General features: G+C 40.5%; 3 protein-coding genes across 6 annotated transcripts in view; 2 read left to right on the top strand and 1 right to left on the bottom strand.

The window, feature by feature from the left end:
* SNW1 (SNW domain containing 1) overlaps positions 1–1260 on the top strand; it is a 32281-nt gene extending 31021 nt beyond the window's left edge. Inside the window, exons 13-14 of one of the 2 annotated variants that reach the window (XM_032405693.1) lie at positions 335–498; positions 579–1258. In XM_032405693.1, coding sequence (XP_032261584.1) covers positions 335–498; positions 579–777 — 363 coding nt within the window. In that variant the 3' untranslated portion in view covers positions 778–1258. Of the gene's footprint in view, positions 1–334 lie in introns of both variants that reach the window. The other variant, XM_032405694.1, reaches the window with a different exon arrangement.
* Positions 1256–8800, bottom strand: SLIRP (SRA stem-loop interacting RNA binding protein). The gene is made up of 4 exons (XM_032405698.1): positions 8642–8800; positions 5295–5353; positions 1828–1935; positions 1256–1375 (listed from the first exon to the last, which is right to left on the bottom strand). The coding sequence occupies exons 1-4, from the start codon at positions 8736–8738 to the stop codon at positions 1304–1306; spliced, it is 336 nt and encodes a 111-aa protein (XP_032261589.1). The 5' UTR covers positions 8739–8800; the 3' UTR covers positions 1256–1303.
* ALKBH1 (alkB homolog 1, histone H2A dioxygenase) overlaps positions 8742–17718 on the top strand; it is a 33276-nt gene continuing 24299 nt past the window's right edge. For 2 of the 3 annotated variants that reach the window (XM_032405696.1, XM_032405695.1), the window contains exons 1-3: positions 8742–9025; positions 11801–11909; positions 15758–15920. In XM_032405696.1, coding sequence (XP_032261587.1) covers positions 8843–9025; positions 11801–11909; positions 15758–15920 — 455 coding nt within the window. In that variant the 5' untranslated portion in view covers positions 8742–8842. The remainder of the gene's footprint in view (positions 9026–11800; positions 11910–15757; positions 15921–17718) is intronic. The other variant, XM_032405697.1, reaches the window with a different exon arrangement.

Genomic DNA, 17718 nt, shown 5'->3' with positions numbered 1-17718 from the left:
GGGCAAAGAACTTAAGTACTTAATAAGTAAATAACATCAGATAAATACTTTACAGTTCTTTTGTCGTCTTGCCACTGTCTATACAACTGAAATTGTTAAGTACCTGCTTATACTATCCAATTTTAATGACTACTTCACTAAAGTGGTCAGACTTGTTAATTAGCACTTTAAGGACCAAAGGTGGTAAGAATAAAAGTTTATGGACTTTGTTTTTTTATGAAGATCTTTTTAATTTGCAGTTCAGATTGCTGAAAATGCGCTATAAATGATTACATGAATGTAATTAGATCCAACTTTTAATAATACATTTTTATTTAATGTCCTTTTCCCACAGGGTATGGACAGTGGTTTTGCAGGTGGAGAAGATGAAATTTACAACGTTTATGATCAAGCCTGGAGAGGTGGTAAAGATATGGCCCAGAATATTTACAGGCCCAGTAAAAATCTGGACAAGGACATGTATGGTGATGACCTAGAAGCCAGAATAAAGACCAACAGGTACCAAGGCAGACAGCTCAGTTTCATTGTTTGCACCAGTGAAAACAAAGTAGTTCATAGTCCTTTCTTTTTTTCCCTAGATTTGTTCCCGATAAGGAGTTTTCTGGTTCAGACCGTAGGCAAAGAGGCCGAGAAGGACCAGTTCAGTTTGAGGAAGATCCTTTTGGTTTGGACAAGTTTTTGGAAGAAGCCAAACAGCACGGTGGCTCTAAAAGACCCTCAGATAGCAGCCGCCCCAAGGAACATGAGCATGAAGGCAAGAAGAGGAGGAAGGAGTAGATACACCTCTCTTCAAAGTGAATGAACTTTTATCCATAACCCTAATGATGCAAGTCAGATGGGCAAACACTTTGTAAATGGCCAGGATAAAAACCAAATCTGGGTGTCAGACCCCAGCACTACTTTTTATTACGGGAGTTAAGGGGTGGGGGGGATGGAAAATTCTTTGAACTATAGTTTTTTTTAAAGAGTGGGTTGTGTTTGTGCTTCTCCTACCTTTTGGCATTTATAGAACATACTGCCCCACACATGAAATTAAGACCACTTCCTTTTATGTGACATTAGTACTTTGGGGTTAATATTTTGTGTAAGAATGACTGCTGATGAATAAAGTTGCCCCAACCACAGGGAGTAGAAGGATGTTCACATACTGGAACTGTCCTGCCAAATGACGTTTGCCCCTATTACGCTCTGTTTTAATTTGGAGTGGGGAAAGTAAGCTCTTGCTTGGTGCAACTATTTGTTTCAAATAAAAACATTTAGAGAAAATTTTTAATTTTGTTTACTTTAATAGGTAGTAATAGTCTCAAAAATCTTTCTCTTCATCAGATGTTTGATCCCCTTGCAAAACTTTTGGTCTTTGAGCTTGAACGTGGAGCTAAAAAAAATCAAATAAGCATTGTAAGGAAAGACAGTATCTGCAAAAACTTTCAACTGTAAATTGCCACTTTAAGACTGCCTATTTATGAGGGAGTCAGCACCAGTAAGTCAAGAGGATGTTATTTGTTCCCTGGTCTTAAGACTAAATCAGTTTAACCCAAGGTTGCATAGTAAGTGGCAAAGCCAGGATTTCAACCCCAGTCTCCTTACCTTGTAAGTAGACTGCTGTTCTGTGTTAGAATATACCTTGCTAACTGTTAAAGGGTCTTCCTAAACTACCCTCCCCAGACATTTTAGAACAGGCACTCTACCACCACCACCATTCTTTAACCAATATTAAGGGAACTTCAGTTACAAATCTCCCAACGTCCTTGTCATTCCATACTTCTGACCTTCTAAACTGATGATATACAGAAAGCTCATGATGTTATACAGAAAAATAATATTTACCTTTACTCCATCAAGAATATGATTTTCTTGTTGTAGTGCATTCTGAAGTTCTTCTTCTGAAGAAAACTGAATCCAACCCATACCTCTGTGAAATCCAGTCTCTTTGTCCTAAAAATTCAAAATTTAGAAAAGATTAATCATGAACTGGAGAAGGTTTCCATAAGCTCCAAATCAAATTACCAACTTTTTCATCTGCCAAAATGGGATAACTGACATTTTAATAAATGTCAAAAACCTTGCTTTGATACATACATACTCTCCTAGTTACCAAAGGTTAACCCTTGTGTTAATCTTAACATTTTGCTTTTCTGCTGCCATTGGAAGAAGTAAAATACGGGTAGTGAGGTTTCTGTCATTCGAGATACAAACTACACTAACAATAATAAAGGGACTTTTTTTTTAAATTTTTTTTTTTTTAATTTCATTTATTTGACAGAGAGACAGTGAGAGAGGGAACACAAGCAGCGGGAGTGGGAGAGGGAGAAGCAGGCTTCCCGCGGAGCAGGGAGCCCTATGCGGGACTCGATCCCAGGACCCTGGGACCATAACCTGAGCCGAAGGCAGACGCTTAACAACTGAGCCACCCAGGTGCCCCAATAAAGGGACATTTTGATCACATAAAGAAACCCTCTAACTTCCTCACTTTTAGAAACTAAAAAATTAAGCCTCAAAACCTAGTTCATTTCTGGTAATTTTGGAGACCAATTACTCTCATCACCACCACTACCATTATAATTATATAGTCCTAATGAAAAATAGAAAATATATATATATACATTACCCTTATTTACCTAGCTCCAGACTTACAGTAACGCTACTTCCCTTTGTGCAAAAGGCAGAGTGCTTATCATCCAACCTATACACAGCACATGCGGAAAAGATTCTAGTGTGTTTGGATGCACCCTGCCCCCACCCGACCAACCCGACTACTTAAGAACGGATATAAAGATGTTTATTCACTCAGTGTACCTCATCAATCTTGTTACAAAGTTATGTTGTGCTCTGCACCACCGCCCAAACCAAATTTTTAGAAATTGCCCCCATATTTAAAAGGTGACTTTTTAAGTCTTAACCTAGACTGCAGGAAAAGTTTCTGGTAATATCCCAGTGATTCAGTTCTTACCTCAGATAGCTACAATTTCTCCTCTACTTCCATATGGCCATTTCTGTAAGTAAAAGCCTTAAAAAATTTGTGTTTATGTAAAACTTAGGTACTATGTATCTAAGATACAGGAACCTGGATTTCTGGGCACCTGGGTGGCTCAGTCAGTTAAGCATCTGCTTTTGGCTGGGATCAAGTCCCACATCGGGCTCCCTGCTCAGTAGTAGCCTGCTTGTCCCTCTTCCTTTCCCTGCCGTTCCCTCTGCTTGTGCGCTCTCTCTGACAAATAAATAAAATCTTAAAAAAAAAAAAACTTCTCCTGTTACATTTTACTTAGTTTTAGCAAGAATCAAAGTTTTCTTTTGTTTAAATCTAAGATGTTAACTCCAGGTCCTAAATAATCTTGCTTATACTTTTAAGAATGAAATGGCAACCAAGAAAAATGTGTTACTATTTTTGGAGATATTTTTAAGTAGGTTCCACACCTATCTAGCATGGAGCCCAAAGCAGGGCTTGAATTCACAACCCCTGAGATTGAAACCTGAACTGAGATCAAGAGTCAGACACTTAATGGACTTAGCCACTCAGGTGCCCCAGGAGAAATTTTTTTTAATGCTCATCAAAAAAAGAGAAATTTCATCCTCTTTGTAAAATTGTAGTTTTTAAGCTTATAAACATTTTTGTGTAATAGTTGTGCCTCGTTCTTTTAATCAACTATTAAAACTCCATTGTATCAATGAATTAATACCTACTTAATCCCATTAATGAACATTTAGGTTCCTTCCAGTTATATTATTAAACAATGCTGCTTTGAACATTCTTGACCACACCATTTCTGTAGAATAAATTCCTAAAAATGGAATTGCTAGATCAAAGCAAATGCAAATTCTTAGTTTTGATTTTGCCAAACTACCTTTCAGAAATGAAGTAAACTTCTGAATAATTTCAGTGCCAGCTTCCCTATACCCTCACTAGTACCAGAGACGAGTAATCTATTAGATCCCTGGAATGCAACTAACATGAAATCAAGAGTTAAGAATTTTAATTACTTTAGGTTAATATTTTGCCATAGCCTTTTCAGTGCCATGAGGAAAAAAGGGGCAGTTTTAGTGAAGCAGTTGAAGTGAACTATAGTGTACTCCCAACCCACCCCCAAAAACGCAGTAATTCTAGAAAGCCCCCAGACAAATACAGCCCAGGATAAAGTAGAACAAATTTAGAAACTGATTTCTAAATCTTCCTTAGAAAGCAAAGAAAATATAACAAATATAAAAACACTAAAAGAAAAAAAAAATACTCAATTTAATAAGGATAAAGTTTAAAATAAATATTCTCTGCCAATTAGTTTGATGATAAAATCATCCTCTAGTATCAAGTCCTTATTATAATACTGGAGTAGGCAGAATTCTAAGATAGTTCCATGATCTCCACATGTCCCACTATGTTAACCCTCTGAATAACCCCCTCCTCTTGGGTGTGTGAGGGACCTGTGACATGCTTCTAACCAAAAGAATATGGCAAAAGTGATGGGATGCTGCTCCCCTGATCAGGTTATATAGCAAAGGTGATGCGATGTCACTCCCATGCCTATGTTACAAGGCAGTCTTAACAGAATGGAGAAAATCCTCTGCTGACTGAAGAAGCAAGCTGCCATGCTGGGAGACAGCCTACACACCTGCCAGGTAACAAGGAACTGCAGGTCCCTACAAGCTGAAAGCCAGCAAAAAAGTAGATATCTCAGTCCTACAGTTCAAAGATGACTTCTGCCAACAACCTGAGAGAGCTTGAAAATCAGTCTTTCCCAGTTGAGCCTTTGAGCCTCTGATGAGACCAAAGCCCCAGCTCATGCCTGACTGCAGCTATGTGAGACCCTGAGCAGAGGACCCAGCAAGGCTGTGCCCAGACTTCTGATCTGCAGAAACAGTGCATTAATATATATGTGTGTTGTTTTGAGTCATTAAGTGTGTGGTAATTTGGGGCACCTGGGTGGCTCAGCTGGTTAAGCGTCTGCCTACAGCTCTGGTCATGATCTCAGGGTCCTGCAATCAAGCCCCACATCAGGCTCTCTGCTCAGCTGGGAGTCTGCTTCTCCCTCTCATTCTCCCTCTGTGCTTTCCCTCTCTCTCTCTCAAATAAATAAAATCTTTAAAAAAAAAAAAAAAGTGTGTGGTAATTTGTTATACAGGATAAGGCTTTTTTTACTTTTTAATCACTATCACCCACAATTTTATCAATAAACACTATGAATAGCTTCACTCCATTAAAAGTCATATAAGCTGATATGCTTTAACAAACAGTCAAGAGTTCGAGGATAAAATTAGATCAGTAATTAAAGGATAACATTTTTTTAAAAGATAATACTCACAAAGGGTACAGTGCACTTTCGTACATGGCCAAACTGTGCAAAGTGTTCTCTCAGCTCACCTGTATAGGAGGAGAAAACATGTTAAAAGTAGTTAATTTATTAGTTAATATATTTGGGGCACCTGGCTGGCTCAGATGGTAGAGCATGTGACTCTTGATCTCAGGGTTGAGTTCAAGCCCCACGTTGGGCATAGAGATTACTTTAAAAAAAAAAAAGTAGTTAATGTATTTTGTATCCTCCATCCTAGACTGGGGACCTAGAGTCCCCAAACTTCTTGTGAACAGGAACTACCATTTGCATTTCCTTGAAGCCTTAAGATTTAGGAAGTAGCTATGGTATTGACTACAGATCTTCCTCAAGTTATGATGGGGCTACATTGATAGAACTGTCATAAATTGAAAATATCCTAAGTTGAAAATGCATTTAATACACCTAACCTACTGAACATCATAGCTTAGCCTAGCTACCTTAAACATGCTCAGAACACTTACATTAGCCTACAATTGGGCAAAACCATCCAACACATAGCCTATTTTATAATAAAGTATTGAATTTCTCATGTAATTTATTGACTACTGAAAATGAAAACCAGAATGGTTATATGGGGACAAAATGGCTGTAAGTCTATCAGTTGTTTACCCTCGTGATCACATGGCTGACTGGGAACTGCACCTTGCTGATGCTGCTGCCTCACATCACAAGAGAGTATCATACTGCCTATCACTAGCATGGGAAAAAAATCAAAATTGAAAATTTGAAGTATAGTTTCTTTAGAATGCCTATCACTTTCACACCACTGTAAAGTCAAAAAACTGTAAATCAAACCACTGTAAGTCAGGAACCATCTGTATAAAGCTGCAATGCGCCAGAGATCTGGGGAGATGATGGGGTGGGGGCATACACAAATAAATTGCTGAGTTGACTATACTCATCACTCCCAGCAGATAATGAATGTCTTCATCAGTTACTGTACTAGGTACATGGATAATAATCCCTGTGAGAAACTCACACAGAAGACAGATCATTAAAATACAGTAAGTATGTTGCTAGCCATATTAGAGATTTTCAAATAAAAGCTCAATTTACTTCCCTTTCATAAAGTTTACACTCGGTTAAATAGTTGACACTCTAAAATTTGTTGAGATGACCCTACTTACCCTTCCTGCCTTATTACCCATTGCTGGCCCATAGTTACTCTCTAGTATGGCAACTGAAATTCTATGTATCTGTCCTGTGGATTCCCATCTTTGCCTGTCATTCTTTCCCCTTGCTATGTCAGTAATCCTATTTCTTGCTGCTTAATTGTAACTATCCTTCAGGACCTTGGCCAAATATATCCACTGAACATTATTTTATTGGGCTTCTACTGCAATACAAGGCAATGTACTATCCCTGTGAGGCCTCAAAGATGCATAGTAGATAAACTTAAAAAACCACCTGATCTCTTCTGAACTGCAGTGCTTACACTTTCGCTGATCTATATTTCATATTACTGGGTTATTTTCCCCTAGTTCATCTAAACCTCACTGGTTCAACAACTGCCTGTATCTGTTTTAAGTCTCCTCACCCTCACCACTACACCATAAACTCCCTGAGTGTTGAGTCCACTATGTCAACAGTAATTGAACACAGTAGGGCAATATTTGCTGAATAAATAAATGCCTAGTAATCCTTCAACAACCCACAGGGACTAAATTTCTGAAGAGCTCTAACAGTTGGTCAAACCATTCAGCAAATTCAGGACCTCATGGATCAGCATCAGGACAAACATGTTGTTTAACACTAAACAAAATAGTGTTAAATATGCATGTTTTAAACCAGGTATTAAAAATTCTAGAAAACATTCACTTCCAAAACAAACGACCTCTGGAAGGTAACCCTCTTCCCAATTACCTGTAAGTGCTATGGGAAAACTGCTGCAAGAACAATGCCAACCACAGATACTCCTGAAATATTTGCTGAATGTATCAATGAACTGAAACTGCTTCTAAGTTGTATGTTACACAGACTTTTTTATGAGTTTTAAACCAACCCATTATGGTCTGGAAACTTGCAACTGCAAGATGAAGGTGAAACCCCTGTGCCTTTACACAGTTTCACAGGGCCTAAGCATGACATTGTACTGCCTAGATCTTCATCTGCTACATATTAAGAAGGTGGGGCCCAAACCAATCTATTTCCCATTCTACTACTTACACCTGGGCCACAAAAGCTAAGAGGTAAGTAATCCCCAGTTCCATTCTTTTGTTTAAGGGAGATGACCTGATACATGAATACCTACAAAAGTGACCGTGGATTTTTAATTTTTGGTAAGCAAATGTAATCAAAACCTTTTTTCAAAACTGCAACTGACAAAAATCAATGTTGGTGAGAGATTTCAATACTGATTACTCCCAACGCTCTATCTCCAGCCTAGGCCTCTCCCATGAGCTTCAATTATAGTAATCACAAAAACGACTATCATTTATTGAGTACTTAAGTCTGTATCTAGCACAAGTCTAAGTGGTTTACATATAAACGCATTTAATCCAATCAAAAATCCCGTCAAGAAGGTATTACTGACTCCATTTCATAGACGAAACTGAGGTACAGTGGTGAGCCCTCTTCCCAAATTACCTCCCGTTAAACGGTTACACAACTACTAAATAGCCAAGGTGGAATTCTAACCTAGGCAGCATGGCTTCAAAGTGCACTTCTCAATCAATGATACACAATCTCCTCTGTTCACCTGCCTGACGGAGACCTCACAGGTTTTTCTCAAACTCAACACATTTAAACTTTACTCATCTTCTTTAAACCTGCTTCCCCTACATTCTAACCACGATATTCACCAACGCTAAAAACCTGGAAGTCGTTCTTCCCTTTCCCTCCCGTACTCTGACCCCATTCAAGCCATCGCGAAAAACCGTTGATTTTGTTTTGTTAACATAAGTGAATCTGGCCCCCTTTTTACCACTACCCTATTTCAGGTCCTCGTCTTTGGACTAAATTATTGAAATTGCCTTTTAGCGAGTCTCCTTGCCTTCAATCTTGCCAGTTTGAATCCACCCTTCACACCACTGTCAAAATAATCCCTTCTAAATCGTAAATCTTAAGTTTTCAAGGAACGAACGTTCCACCGAGTCACTCTGGAAAGGCAGGAGACCCTGAATACGTGCCGAAAAAGCTCAAGGGGCATCCCTGAACGATTCACTGAAAAAAATTTTTTATTTCTGCTCACTGGCTTGCTCAGGAGCCACAGCTCTTAATACAGCCACCACGCTGACTTAAGTATTCCGCCGAAAGCAGTGCTTTTGAGGATCGCTTGTACCTAAAACTTCCGCCCCAAACACGTCTCCATCACTCACTCGAGGCCGCGGTCCAGGGAATTTTTCTGACAAAAGCCACGGGCCGGCTAATACTCGTACGCAGCGCCACAGCACCCCTCACTGCAGAAGCCGCCATTTTTAGATCGAGGGGTTCTGTGACCTGTGGTCGCGACCCCGGAAGGCTCTGGCGAATCTGGGGCACGCAATCTGCTTCCGGGTCAGAAGGGGCCTGATACTGACATGGGGAAGATGGCGGCGGCCGTGGGCTCTGTAGCGACGCTGGCGGCAGAGCCGCGGGAGGACGCCTTTCGGAAGCTTTTCCGCTTCTACCGTCAGAGCCGCCCTGGGACCGCAGACCTGGGAGCGGTCATTGATTTCTCGGCGGCCCACGCAGCCCGCGGGACGGGGCCTGGTGCCCGCAAGGTACGGACAGAGGAGCGACCCGCGCCCCCGGTCGCCTCGCCTCGCTCTTGGAGGGGCTTCAGGGTCCTCCTCACCTCTTTTCGCTTCCAGACTGAGTGTTATTGAGTAATTCCCGCTCTCCATGGGCGCGGAGTTTAACTGTCCACGAAGCGTCACACTTTGGCGGTGAAGAGCTGTGCTGCCGGTTTCTCCACGCGGCCATTAGTGGCCGCGGCCTCAAAGAGTGCCTGGGAATTGGTGTTCATTCCTAACATTAACTGTCCATTTGCATCTCTACTTCGATTTGTGTAAAAACCCATACATCGTATTCGTAGATGTTAGGATAGCGCTCTGCAGCTTGAAAAAAACAACTACCCGAGTAGTCCCTGAACAGAAAGGGATCGATGTTGTTGGTTAAACCGTTGTCCATAAAACTGGTCCCTGTCGTCTCTGGGCCCTTTTAGAAAGAGGGCGTTGAGAGATTGAGATGATTTCTCCACGTTTGAAAGTAAAAGGCAAACGAATCCAAACACTATCCATTATTTCTACCTTTCCCCATGGAAAGTAAGAAAAGCAACATAAAGGAGGACGGGGCACAGGGAAAATCGCAACTATACTATAATGCGTAATTTCTTTACAGTCGCTGTAACACTGAGGATCCCTGGTCCCTTAATTTGGCCTTGGTGTTGTCCACAGATGGCTGGATGAAGGATTATTTCTAAGCTTAGTATAGCTCTCAAAATCGGAACGCTGTAGTAGCACAGTATTTGTCTAGAACTCAGCTTCTTAGGAACTTCGTTTGTTAGCAGAAATGGTCTTAGAGTTGTCAAAATAGCATGCAGAAAGTCAGCTCTCTAAGAATAATGTACATGGGTCAGATCCTCATTCAGCTCCTTTTGCCTATATTTTGTGGCAATACTTAAATACTTTTAGAAGGGGCGCCTTTGTTGCTCATTCAGTTAAGCATCTGACTCTTGATTTCAGCTCAGGTCATGATCTCAAGGTAGTGATACCGAGTGCCACGTCAGGCTCCGCACTGAGAATGGAGCCTGCATAAAATTCTCTCCTCCTCCCTCTGCCTACCCTGCTGTGCTTGCACGAGCTCTCTGTCTCTTCAAAATACTTTTAATCAGGGCACCTGGGTGGCTCAGTCGGTTAAGCGGCTGCCTTCGGCTCAGGTCATGATCCCAGAGTCCTGGGATCGAGCCCCACATCGGGACTCCCTGCTCAGCGGGGAACCTGCTTTTCCCTCCCCCACTCCCCCTGCTTGTGTTCCCTCTCTCGCTGTCTCGCTCTCTGTCAAATAAATAAAATCTTAAAAAAAAAAAAAATGCTTTTAGTCTCTGAGAAGAAAATATTGTCTAGCACCGTATCTAAAACAGTAAGCACTCAATAAATACACTATCCATTGAGTACATAAAAACTTGGGTGTTTAGGGGCGCCTGGGTGGCTCAGTCGGTTAAGCCTCTGCCTTTGGCTCAGGTCATGAGCCCTGCTCAGCAGGGAGTCTGCTTCTTCCTCTCACTCTCACTGTGCTCTCCTTCTGTGTCTTTCCCTTTAAAAAAAAGACTTGGGTGTTTGGTTCTTAAGTTCAAAACAGATTGAAAATAGCGAACTGGAGAAGAAAGTTGCTATGAGAGCAACTGATGAGCAGTGGAGAAAGTGATGGCTAACAGGCAAGGGTGGAAGCAGGATTTTTTTTAAAGACTCAGGTTTGTTTCAGCTTAGCATGGAGAACAGGTCCACAGACTTACTTCAGATATGAGGGTGTTGCTGAATTACAGTGCATTATTAAGTATGGTCTATTTGAGAGATCATTGTAAAATGTTTGAAATAAAAACATCTTATCAGTACCTGAAACAATTGGCTGGTCAGGCCTCTCAGAGAGTTCCAGATAGCCATTTTATTACAGAGACTGGAAATACACAGCAACTGGTTGGTATTTTTTTCTGGAAATCTCTACACTTGGTGAAGTTGATAGGATAAGAGATACATCTTTTTGGAAGAGAACATTTGATGTATAACTAAGGCAAGCCAGACTCTTAAGTTTATTATTAATGGAGGAATAAAGGTTTTTGTTTTCTGAATGTCCTTTAGTGACTGAATATTGGATCCCTTAACCTATTTAATGAGCCATCCATAAGATGCTCTTATATGCAAAGAAAACTTCATGAGCCCCTGAAAGGCTTAATTTCTCAGTAATTAACAAAGGCAAAAGCTCTGAGCTTCAGTTTGAAGTTTCATCTAAAAGAGAATAAATATTATACTTTCAGCAAACAGGGTTTCCAGTTTTACTGAAACAGTTGTTCTGTCTGGTTGGAGCATTCTCTTCCATTCTCTTAACCTCCCCTGCCTGATGTTCCTCATAGGTCTGTTTAAACACCAACTGTATACAAGTGCCTCAGAAGCATTATTGTTGGGCCGAATTGAGGTGAACAGAACTTTGAGGATATTTCAGTACATCTCTCACGATTTAGATCTTACAAGAAATCCACAAAGGTGTGGGGTCATACAAAAAGGTAGTCTTGAAGGCCAAAATCAGCCTGCTTCTCATACTGCTTAATTTTATATTGCTTTCTAGTGTTTGTTAGTATATAGATGAAAAAACTGAGGCTCTAAGAAGTTAAGTGACTTATCTAAGTCTTACATCAAGTAAATGGTAGAACTAAGTTTAGGAGCCCAGACTTAGGACTCCTAATTTTGCCTCATACCAGAAATATCTTTAGAAGTTTGAGATTCTCAGATCTGACCTGCAAAATAGCTTTAGCACTCCAACTTCTCTTTCCTTCCTGCCAGGTGGTTAGATCTCAGCTGAGTGTATCTTCCGTCAGTGACCACGATGCACATAGAGCAGGACTTCAGCCAGTCAGCAAGTGGCAAGCCTATGGACTCCAAGGCTATCCTGGTGAGTGCGGCTGACCTCAGAAGACAAAATCATATAATCATTTGTCTAATTTCAGGAGAGGAGTTGTAAGCAGGTAAATAGACAAAGGGGAAACTAAACACAGAAATATTTCACTCCCAAACTCCTTTTAAATCTGCCTCATCTAAGATTTCCATTTATTTAGCATTCCCAAAGGTTAGAACAGGAGTCAGTTGTGCCTGCCTTAAGTGCAGAAAATGACACACCAGGTACAAATCAAAAATGAGCACCTTGACTCTGGGCTCCCTGCCACGACTCCAGACACCTGCTCTGGCAGAAGAACCGCTTTGAATGATGGAACAATTCATAATGGTCGCTCTAATCACAATGTCTCTATGTTCTCGTGTGGCAAAAAAAAGAAAAACAAATTAAAAATTGTTGCTATTATTAAGGCTGAGCTTTTGAAAAGAAAATTAGTTAATGAGATCAAAAGCCCTAATAGACTAAATAATTTAGCATTTTGAACTTAAATAATATTGGGTAGCTCACCTTACAGATCTAGAAATTAAGAACATAATGAAAAATGGGTAATGTTTTTAATCTTTTTTTGAGTAAACGCTACCCCCAATTTGGGGCTCAAACTCACACCCCAAGATGAGCGTCGCATACTACTGACTGAGCCAGCCAAGCGCCCTTAATCTTTTTTTCTTTTAGGATCATGGGGCCATTGTAGATTAAATATTATGAACTATTTAGAAAATAGAGGGATGCCTGGGTGGCTCGGTCGGTTAAGCAGCTGCCTTCGGCTCAGGTCCTGGGATCAAGACCAGTATTAGGCTCCCTGCTCAGTGGGGAGCCTGCTTCTCCCTCTGACCCTCCCCCCTCTCATGCTCTCATTCTCTCAAATAATTAAATTAATTAAATAAAAAAGAAAATACAGAAATGCCTTATTTGGTCAAATAATCCTTTATCTGTCATCCTTTTTCTTGGAGAGGACATAAAGTTAACATTGTATTTTGTGATTTCAAATACAGATTAAAAGCAAGAAAAAATCCCTAAAAAATACTAATTTTCATTATGCCATGGGCCAGGTCTGTGTTACAGCTCTTAATACATTATGACCACTGATATATTTGTTAATAACGTAGGATGGTATAACAGTTTCAATACTTCCCTAAAAGGCCTCGTGCACTTCAGTTCTTCGTGAAAGAGTAGTCAAATGATGGCTTTTATGTATGAAAGCGTGGCTTCCCGTGAGTTTGGGTGAATGAGGAGCGTGCATCACCAGTAGTCTTTTATGTACTTTTTGTTCTTGAAGGCTGCCCTTGACCTTTCAGGCCTACCTCTTGTTTTCAAGGCCTTATTTCTCTGTTTCCATGCCCTCTTTTCTTAACAAATTGTTAAGACCACAGAGTTATCAATCCCACTTTGGTTTATCTATTGTCCAAATAGGTGTATTGATTTTGAGGTTTTCTAGGATTTCACACTTAGGCCACATTTTGTGAGTTGGTACCTCATTATGTCCTTAGAGACTTCATTCTGTCTTCCCTGACATTTGAAGCTGTATTTAATAGAAGTGTAATGTCCAGAACATGGGAAATGACCACCTCTTATTCAGACTTGATCAGAAGGATTGTGTTTACTTCTGGATTCTGCTTGTTGTGAAGGAACTTGAGTAACTACGACCTGTCCTTAAAAGAATGAGCAGGAAGTCATGGGTCTGAAAGAAGAGTGAAGCTGAGAGGGAACCTGACAGCATCCAACATTTGAAAAGTTGTCATACACACAAAGGGATGGGAGCATTATATACTAGTGGTTAAGGCCTAGGTTCTGACATGAGGCTACCTGGGTTCAAGTTGTGGCTGTACCATCCACTATATGACCTTGGGCAAGTTTCTTAATCTTTCTTGGCCTCAGTTTCCTGATAAGTAAAATGTGTATAAAAAGGTGCTCACTTTGTAAGGTTATTGTGAAGATTAAACGTGAGTACATTGTAAAGTACTTAAGCCCATGCCTGGCACATAGTAAATGATTAATAAATGTTAGCTAGAAAGCTAGAGGTATTTTTGAAGAATGAGAAACTAATTTGGGGGTTGCTCTGTGTGTTCAAACCTAAGATCAATGCATGAAAATTAAAAGGAGGCAAATTCAATAAAAGAAAGGCAACAGTTGTCTAGAGTGGACTGCCTAAAAAGGTATTCATTTTCCTGTCACTGGGTCAGCAGTATTCTTCCTTTAATCTGATATTTTAGGAAATGTTATAATCTTTATTTTGTGAAATAATGCTGATAAGTGGGTAAGTTGGGGGGGTTTTTCATATCTTTTTTTTTTCCTCTCAAAATATTGACAGTTCTGTCACACTTTTAAATTACTTGGAGAGGGGCGCCTGGGTGGCTCAGTCGTTAAGCGTCTGCCTTCGGCTCAGGTCATGATCCCAGCGTCCTGGGATCGAGCCCCGCATCGGGCTCCCTGCTCAGCAGGAAGCCTGCTTCTCCCTCTCCCACTCCCCCTGCTTGTGTTCCCTCTCTCGCTATGTCTCTCTGTCAAATAAATAATAAAATCTTTAAAAAATAAATAAATAAATTACTTGGAGAATTTTGCTGGTGCATGAAATGCAGAAGTGGCCTCCACACTCAGAAAAAAATGTTCTTACTCCTGTCCTCCAATTTTAGAGGAACACCTTCTGTTAAAAGCCAGGCCCTTCACCTTTTCGATCCCACATTCTTTCACCCCTTCCAGCTTTCAAGACCTTGCTCTGCTCCTTTCCTCTCTTCTGTTTCAACCAGTTCCTCTCTGCTGGTTCTTTCGCATTATCTGTAAGCATGCTTCGGCCTTTCCCAACCCTAAAAATCATAAACTCTCCCCTTAAATTCTTTATTCTTCCATGACTGCTCTTCAACCTTTGTTTCCTTTCATAGCCAGGCTTCCACAAGGCATTGTCTGCGAACAGTCTCTGCTGTCCCATCTCCAGGGGCTTCACTAAGGACAGTTTTTCATCTCTAATTCTTTTTTTTTTTTTTAAGATTTTATTTATTTATTTGACAGAGAGATAGAGAGAGAGCACAAGTAGGCAGAGAGAGAGGGAGAAGCAGACTCTCCACTGAGCAGGGAGCCCGACGTGGGGCTCGATCCCAGGACCCTGGGATCATGACCTGAGCCGAAGGCAGCCGCTTAACCGACTGAGCCACCCAGGCGCCCCCATCTCTAATTCTTAAGAAAGTACATAGTGTGTGTTTGTTAAATGGATCCTTACCCTGCATAGAATTCCAGCTAAATTGTTATTCGTCTTCGCCAAGGAGAAGAATGACATTAGATTACTTTCCAGGTCCCAGAAGATCTTTTCAGCACACATGCTGTAGGTATCTGCGTCATGCCATACTGAGCGGATGTACTTCACAGCCTCTTTCTTCCCTGTTCTGTCAGTCAGATTTCAATCATAGGCAGAAGTCACACCAGTTATTTTAGCTGAGGGAACTTAATATAAGAATTGTTAGCCAGATACTGGAAAACAAAGAAGGCCAAGGGGGGACACTGAGCTATCACAGGTAGTAATTGCAGGAAGCAGCTACCACCTTTATAAACAATAAATACCTGGTGCAGATTTGAGCAGTGACTTTTGACATTACCAATTCTAAAGTTCGCTTTGGGGTAACAGTTGATGGTTGTGGAATATTTGTTTCTCTTGAGAATTTGTTTCTTTCTTCCCTTCCTCTAAAATCGGAGAATAGGGATGAGAACATTTACTTATAAATGTGGAAGCCACAAAACATGAGCAAAAGGGGATAGGGAATAAAGTAGTGGGTATAAGGATGTCAACAAAAATAAATTATCTCAATAACTGATGGAGAATTTCCTCCTCTCCTTTTTTCCCCACCTGTCCTTTTGTATAGGATTTATTTTTATCCCAAACCCCTTCCTCCCAGGTTACCAGTGGCACTGGGTGAAGCAATGCCTTAAGTTATATTCCCAGAAACCAAATGTGTGTAACCTAGACAAGCACATGACCCAAGAAGAGACTCAGGACCTCTGGGAACAGAGCAAAGAGTTTCTGAGGTAAGTGTTCGTATTCAACTCGGCTCACTGCATATCTTTAGGGGACCTACTCCAGAGCAATGCAGTGAAAGTAACTGACCTGTTTTTTCCTTGTTTCCATGCAAAAACAGCACAATTATATTCTTTCCCCTGGGAACATCTGTACAGATGCTTGACAGTTACATTCAATTGAGATCCATTTTGAAGATTTCCTTATCATAGCTTGAATCTCGAGTTCATCCTCATTAATCATCAGCTGGTCCATCTTCATTCAACTTCAGCCCTTTTTCTACTTAAAGTGAGTTCCAGGAGCACCTGGCTGGCTCAGATGGTAGAGCATGCAACTCTTGATTTTGGAGTTGTGAGTTCAAGCCCCACATTGGGTTTGGAGATCACTTAAAAAAATAAAGTCTTTAAAAAAAATAACATGAGTTCCTTTGAAGACTTGTGATATCCTGGAAAAATTTAACACTAAAAGCTCTTTATTTCTACTCTCCTAGATGAAGTCAGTGCTACTAGCAGTTTTTTAGTTATTCCTCATGAGAACTAATGTTTGCACCTTAATGTTGAATCAACCTTTATTCATTCACAAATATATAATTTTTTTAAAGTCAGGTGCCCCATCATTCCACAAATATTTATTGAGGGTTAATTGTGTACCGGGCATGATGCTAAGCACTGGAGATAAACCATTCATAGGACACTGTCTTTGTACTCAGGAGTGCATAGTCTATGGCAGGAACTCAGTGTCAACAGGAATAATTCTAACAGAGCTTAGAAAGTGTTAGAGTAAGTGTTCAGAAAAATGCTATGGGGGCCAGAGGGAGAAATAATTCCTCTAGGCAGAAGTGTCAAAGAAGAAGAAAATATTTTTTAATTGGGTCTATTATCCTCTTTCTCCTCTGTCCATTTGAACTGGGTCTTCAAAAATGATTAGGAGTTTACCTATCAGAAGAGCAAGAAGGCTGTTTGGGGTAGAGAAAGCAGACGGAGCAAAGAGGTAATATTCAAGGCAGAGTAAGTTGTTCTGTGAAATAGTGTAGAATGTGGGAGTTCATGTGTTTATTCAACAAATACCTATTGAGTTTCTACCATGCGTCAGATACCGTGCTTGAGTGTTAGAGATTCAACGACAGATAAGACACAGTTCCTGCTTTCAAGGAATTTGTAGGTTAGTTGAGGGCAGAGACATATAATTAAATAGTTTGGCAGGTACAGAGATAGAGTTTATAAGATATTATGGGAATAGTCACTCAGGTGGCCAGATTGGAGGTAGTTTATAGAAGATGCTTCCTGGAAGTGATGGATAGAATTGGCAAGAAATGAAGCAGAAGAAGTAGGCTAGGGCCAAACTATAAAGGCTTTAGTGACGTAAAGCACTAGGTCTAGAGTCCGATCGCCTGGGTTCACATCCCTGGTCTGCCACTTACTAGGTATGTAAATTTGAGCAAGTTTCTTAACCTTTCTATGCCTCATAGTAGTCCTTCCCTTATTTAACAGTGTGAGGATTAAACAAGGTAATATGCGAGAAATCTTCACAACAGTCCATTAAAACCACTGTGCTGGCTTTGTGTGTTCTATTTGGACTTAGGATCTCTAATGGTTGTTTTCAGAAACTGTGTCATACTAATTCCAGCAGGGGAAATAGAAGATTTCCTTTAGTTGAAAGGGGAAAGGAAAACTAAAATTCATTGGTTTTCCTTTAAAGCCCTCTTGGTCTGCAGGTTATGAGAAAGACAGGAGCAGTGGGAAATGCCCTCTATAAGCTCTTAGTGATGTCTTCTTTAGAACTGAGAGTAAAGTAAAGGAAGGTCATGGT

Source organism: Phoca vitulina, unplaced genomic scaffold (assembly GCF_004348235.1).
Source record: "Phoca vitulina isolate PV1807 unplaced genomic scaffold, GSC_HSeal_1.0 scaffold7, whole genome shotgun sequence".
NCBI classification, from domain to species: Eukaryota; Metazoa; Chordata; class Mammalia; order Carnivora; family Phocidae; genus Phoca; species Phoca vitulina.
Note: the sequence above shows the minus strand (reverse complement) of the source record. Positions and strands in the feature narration are given on the sequence as shown.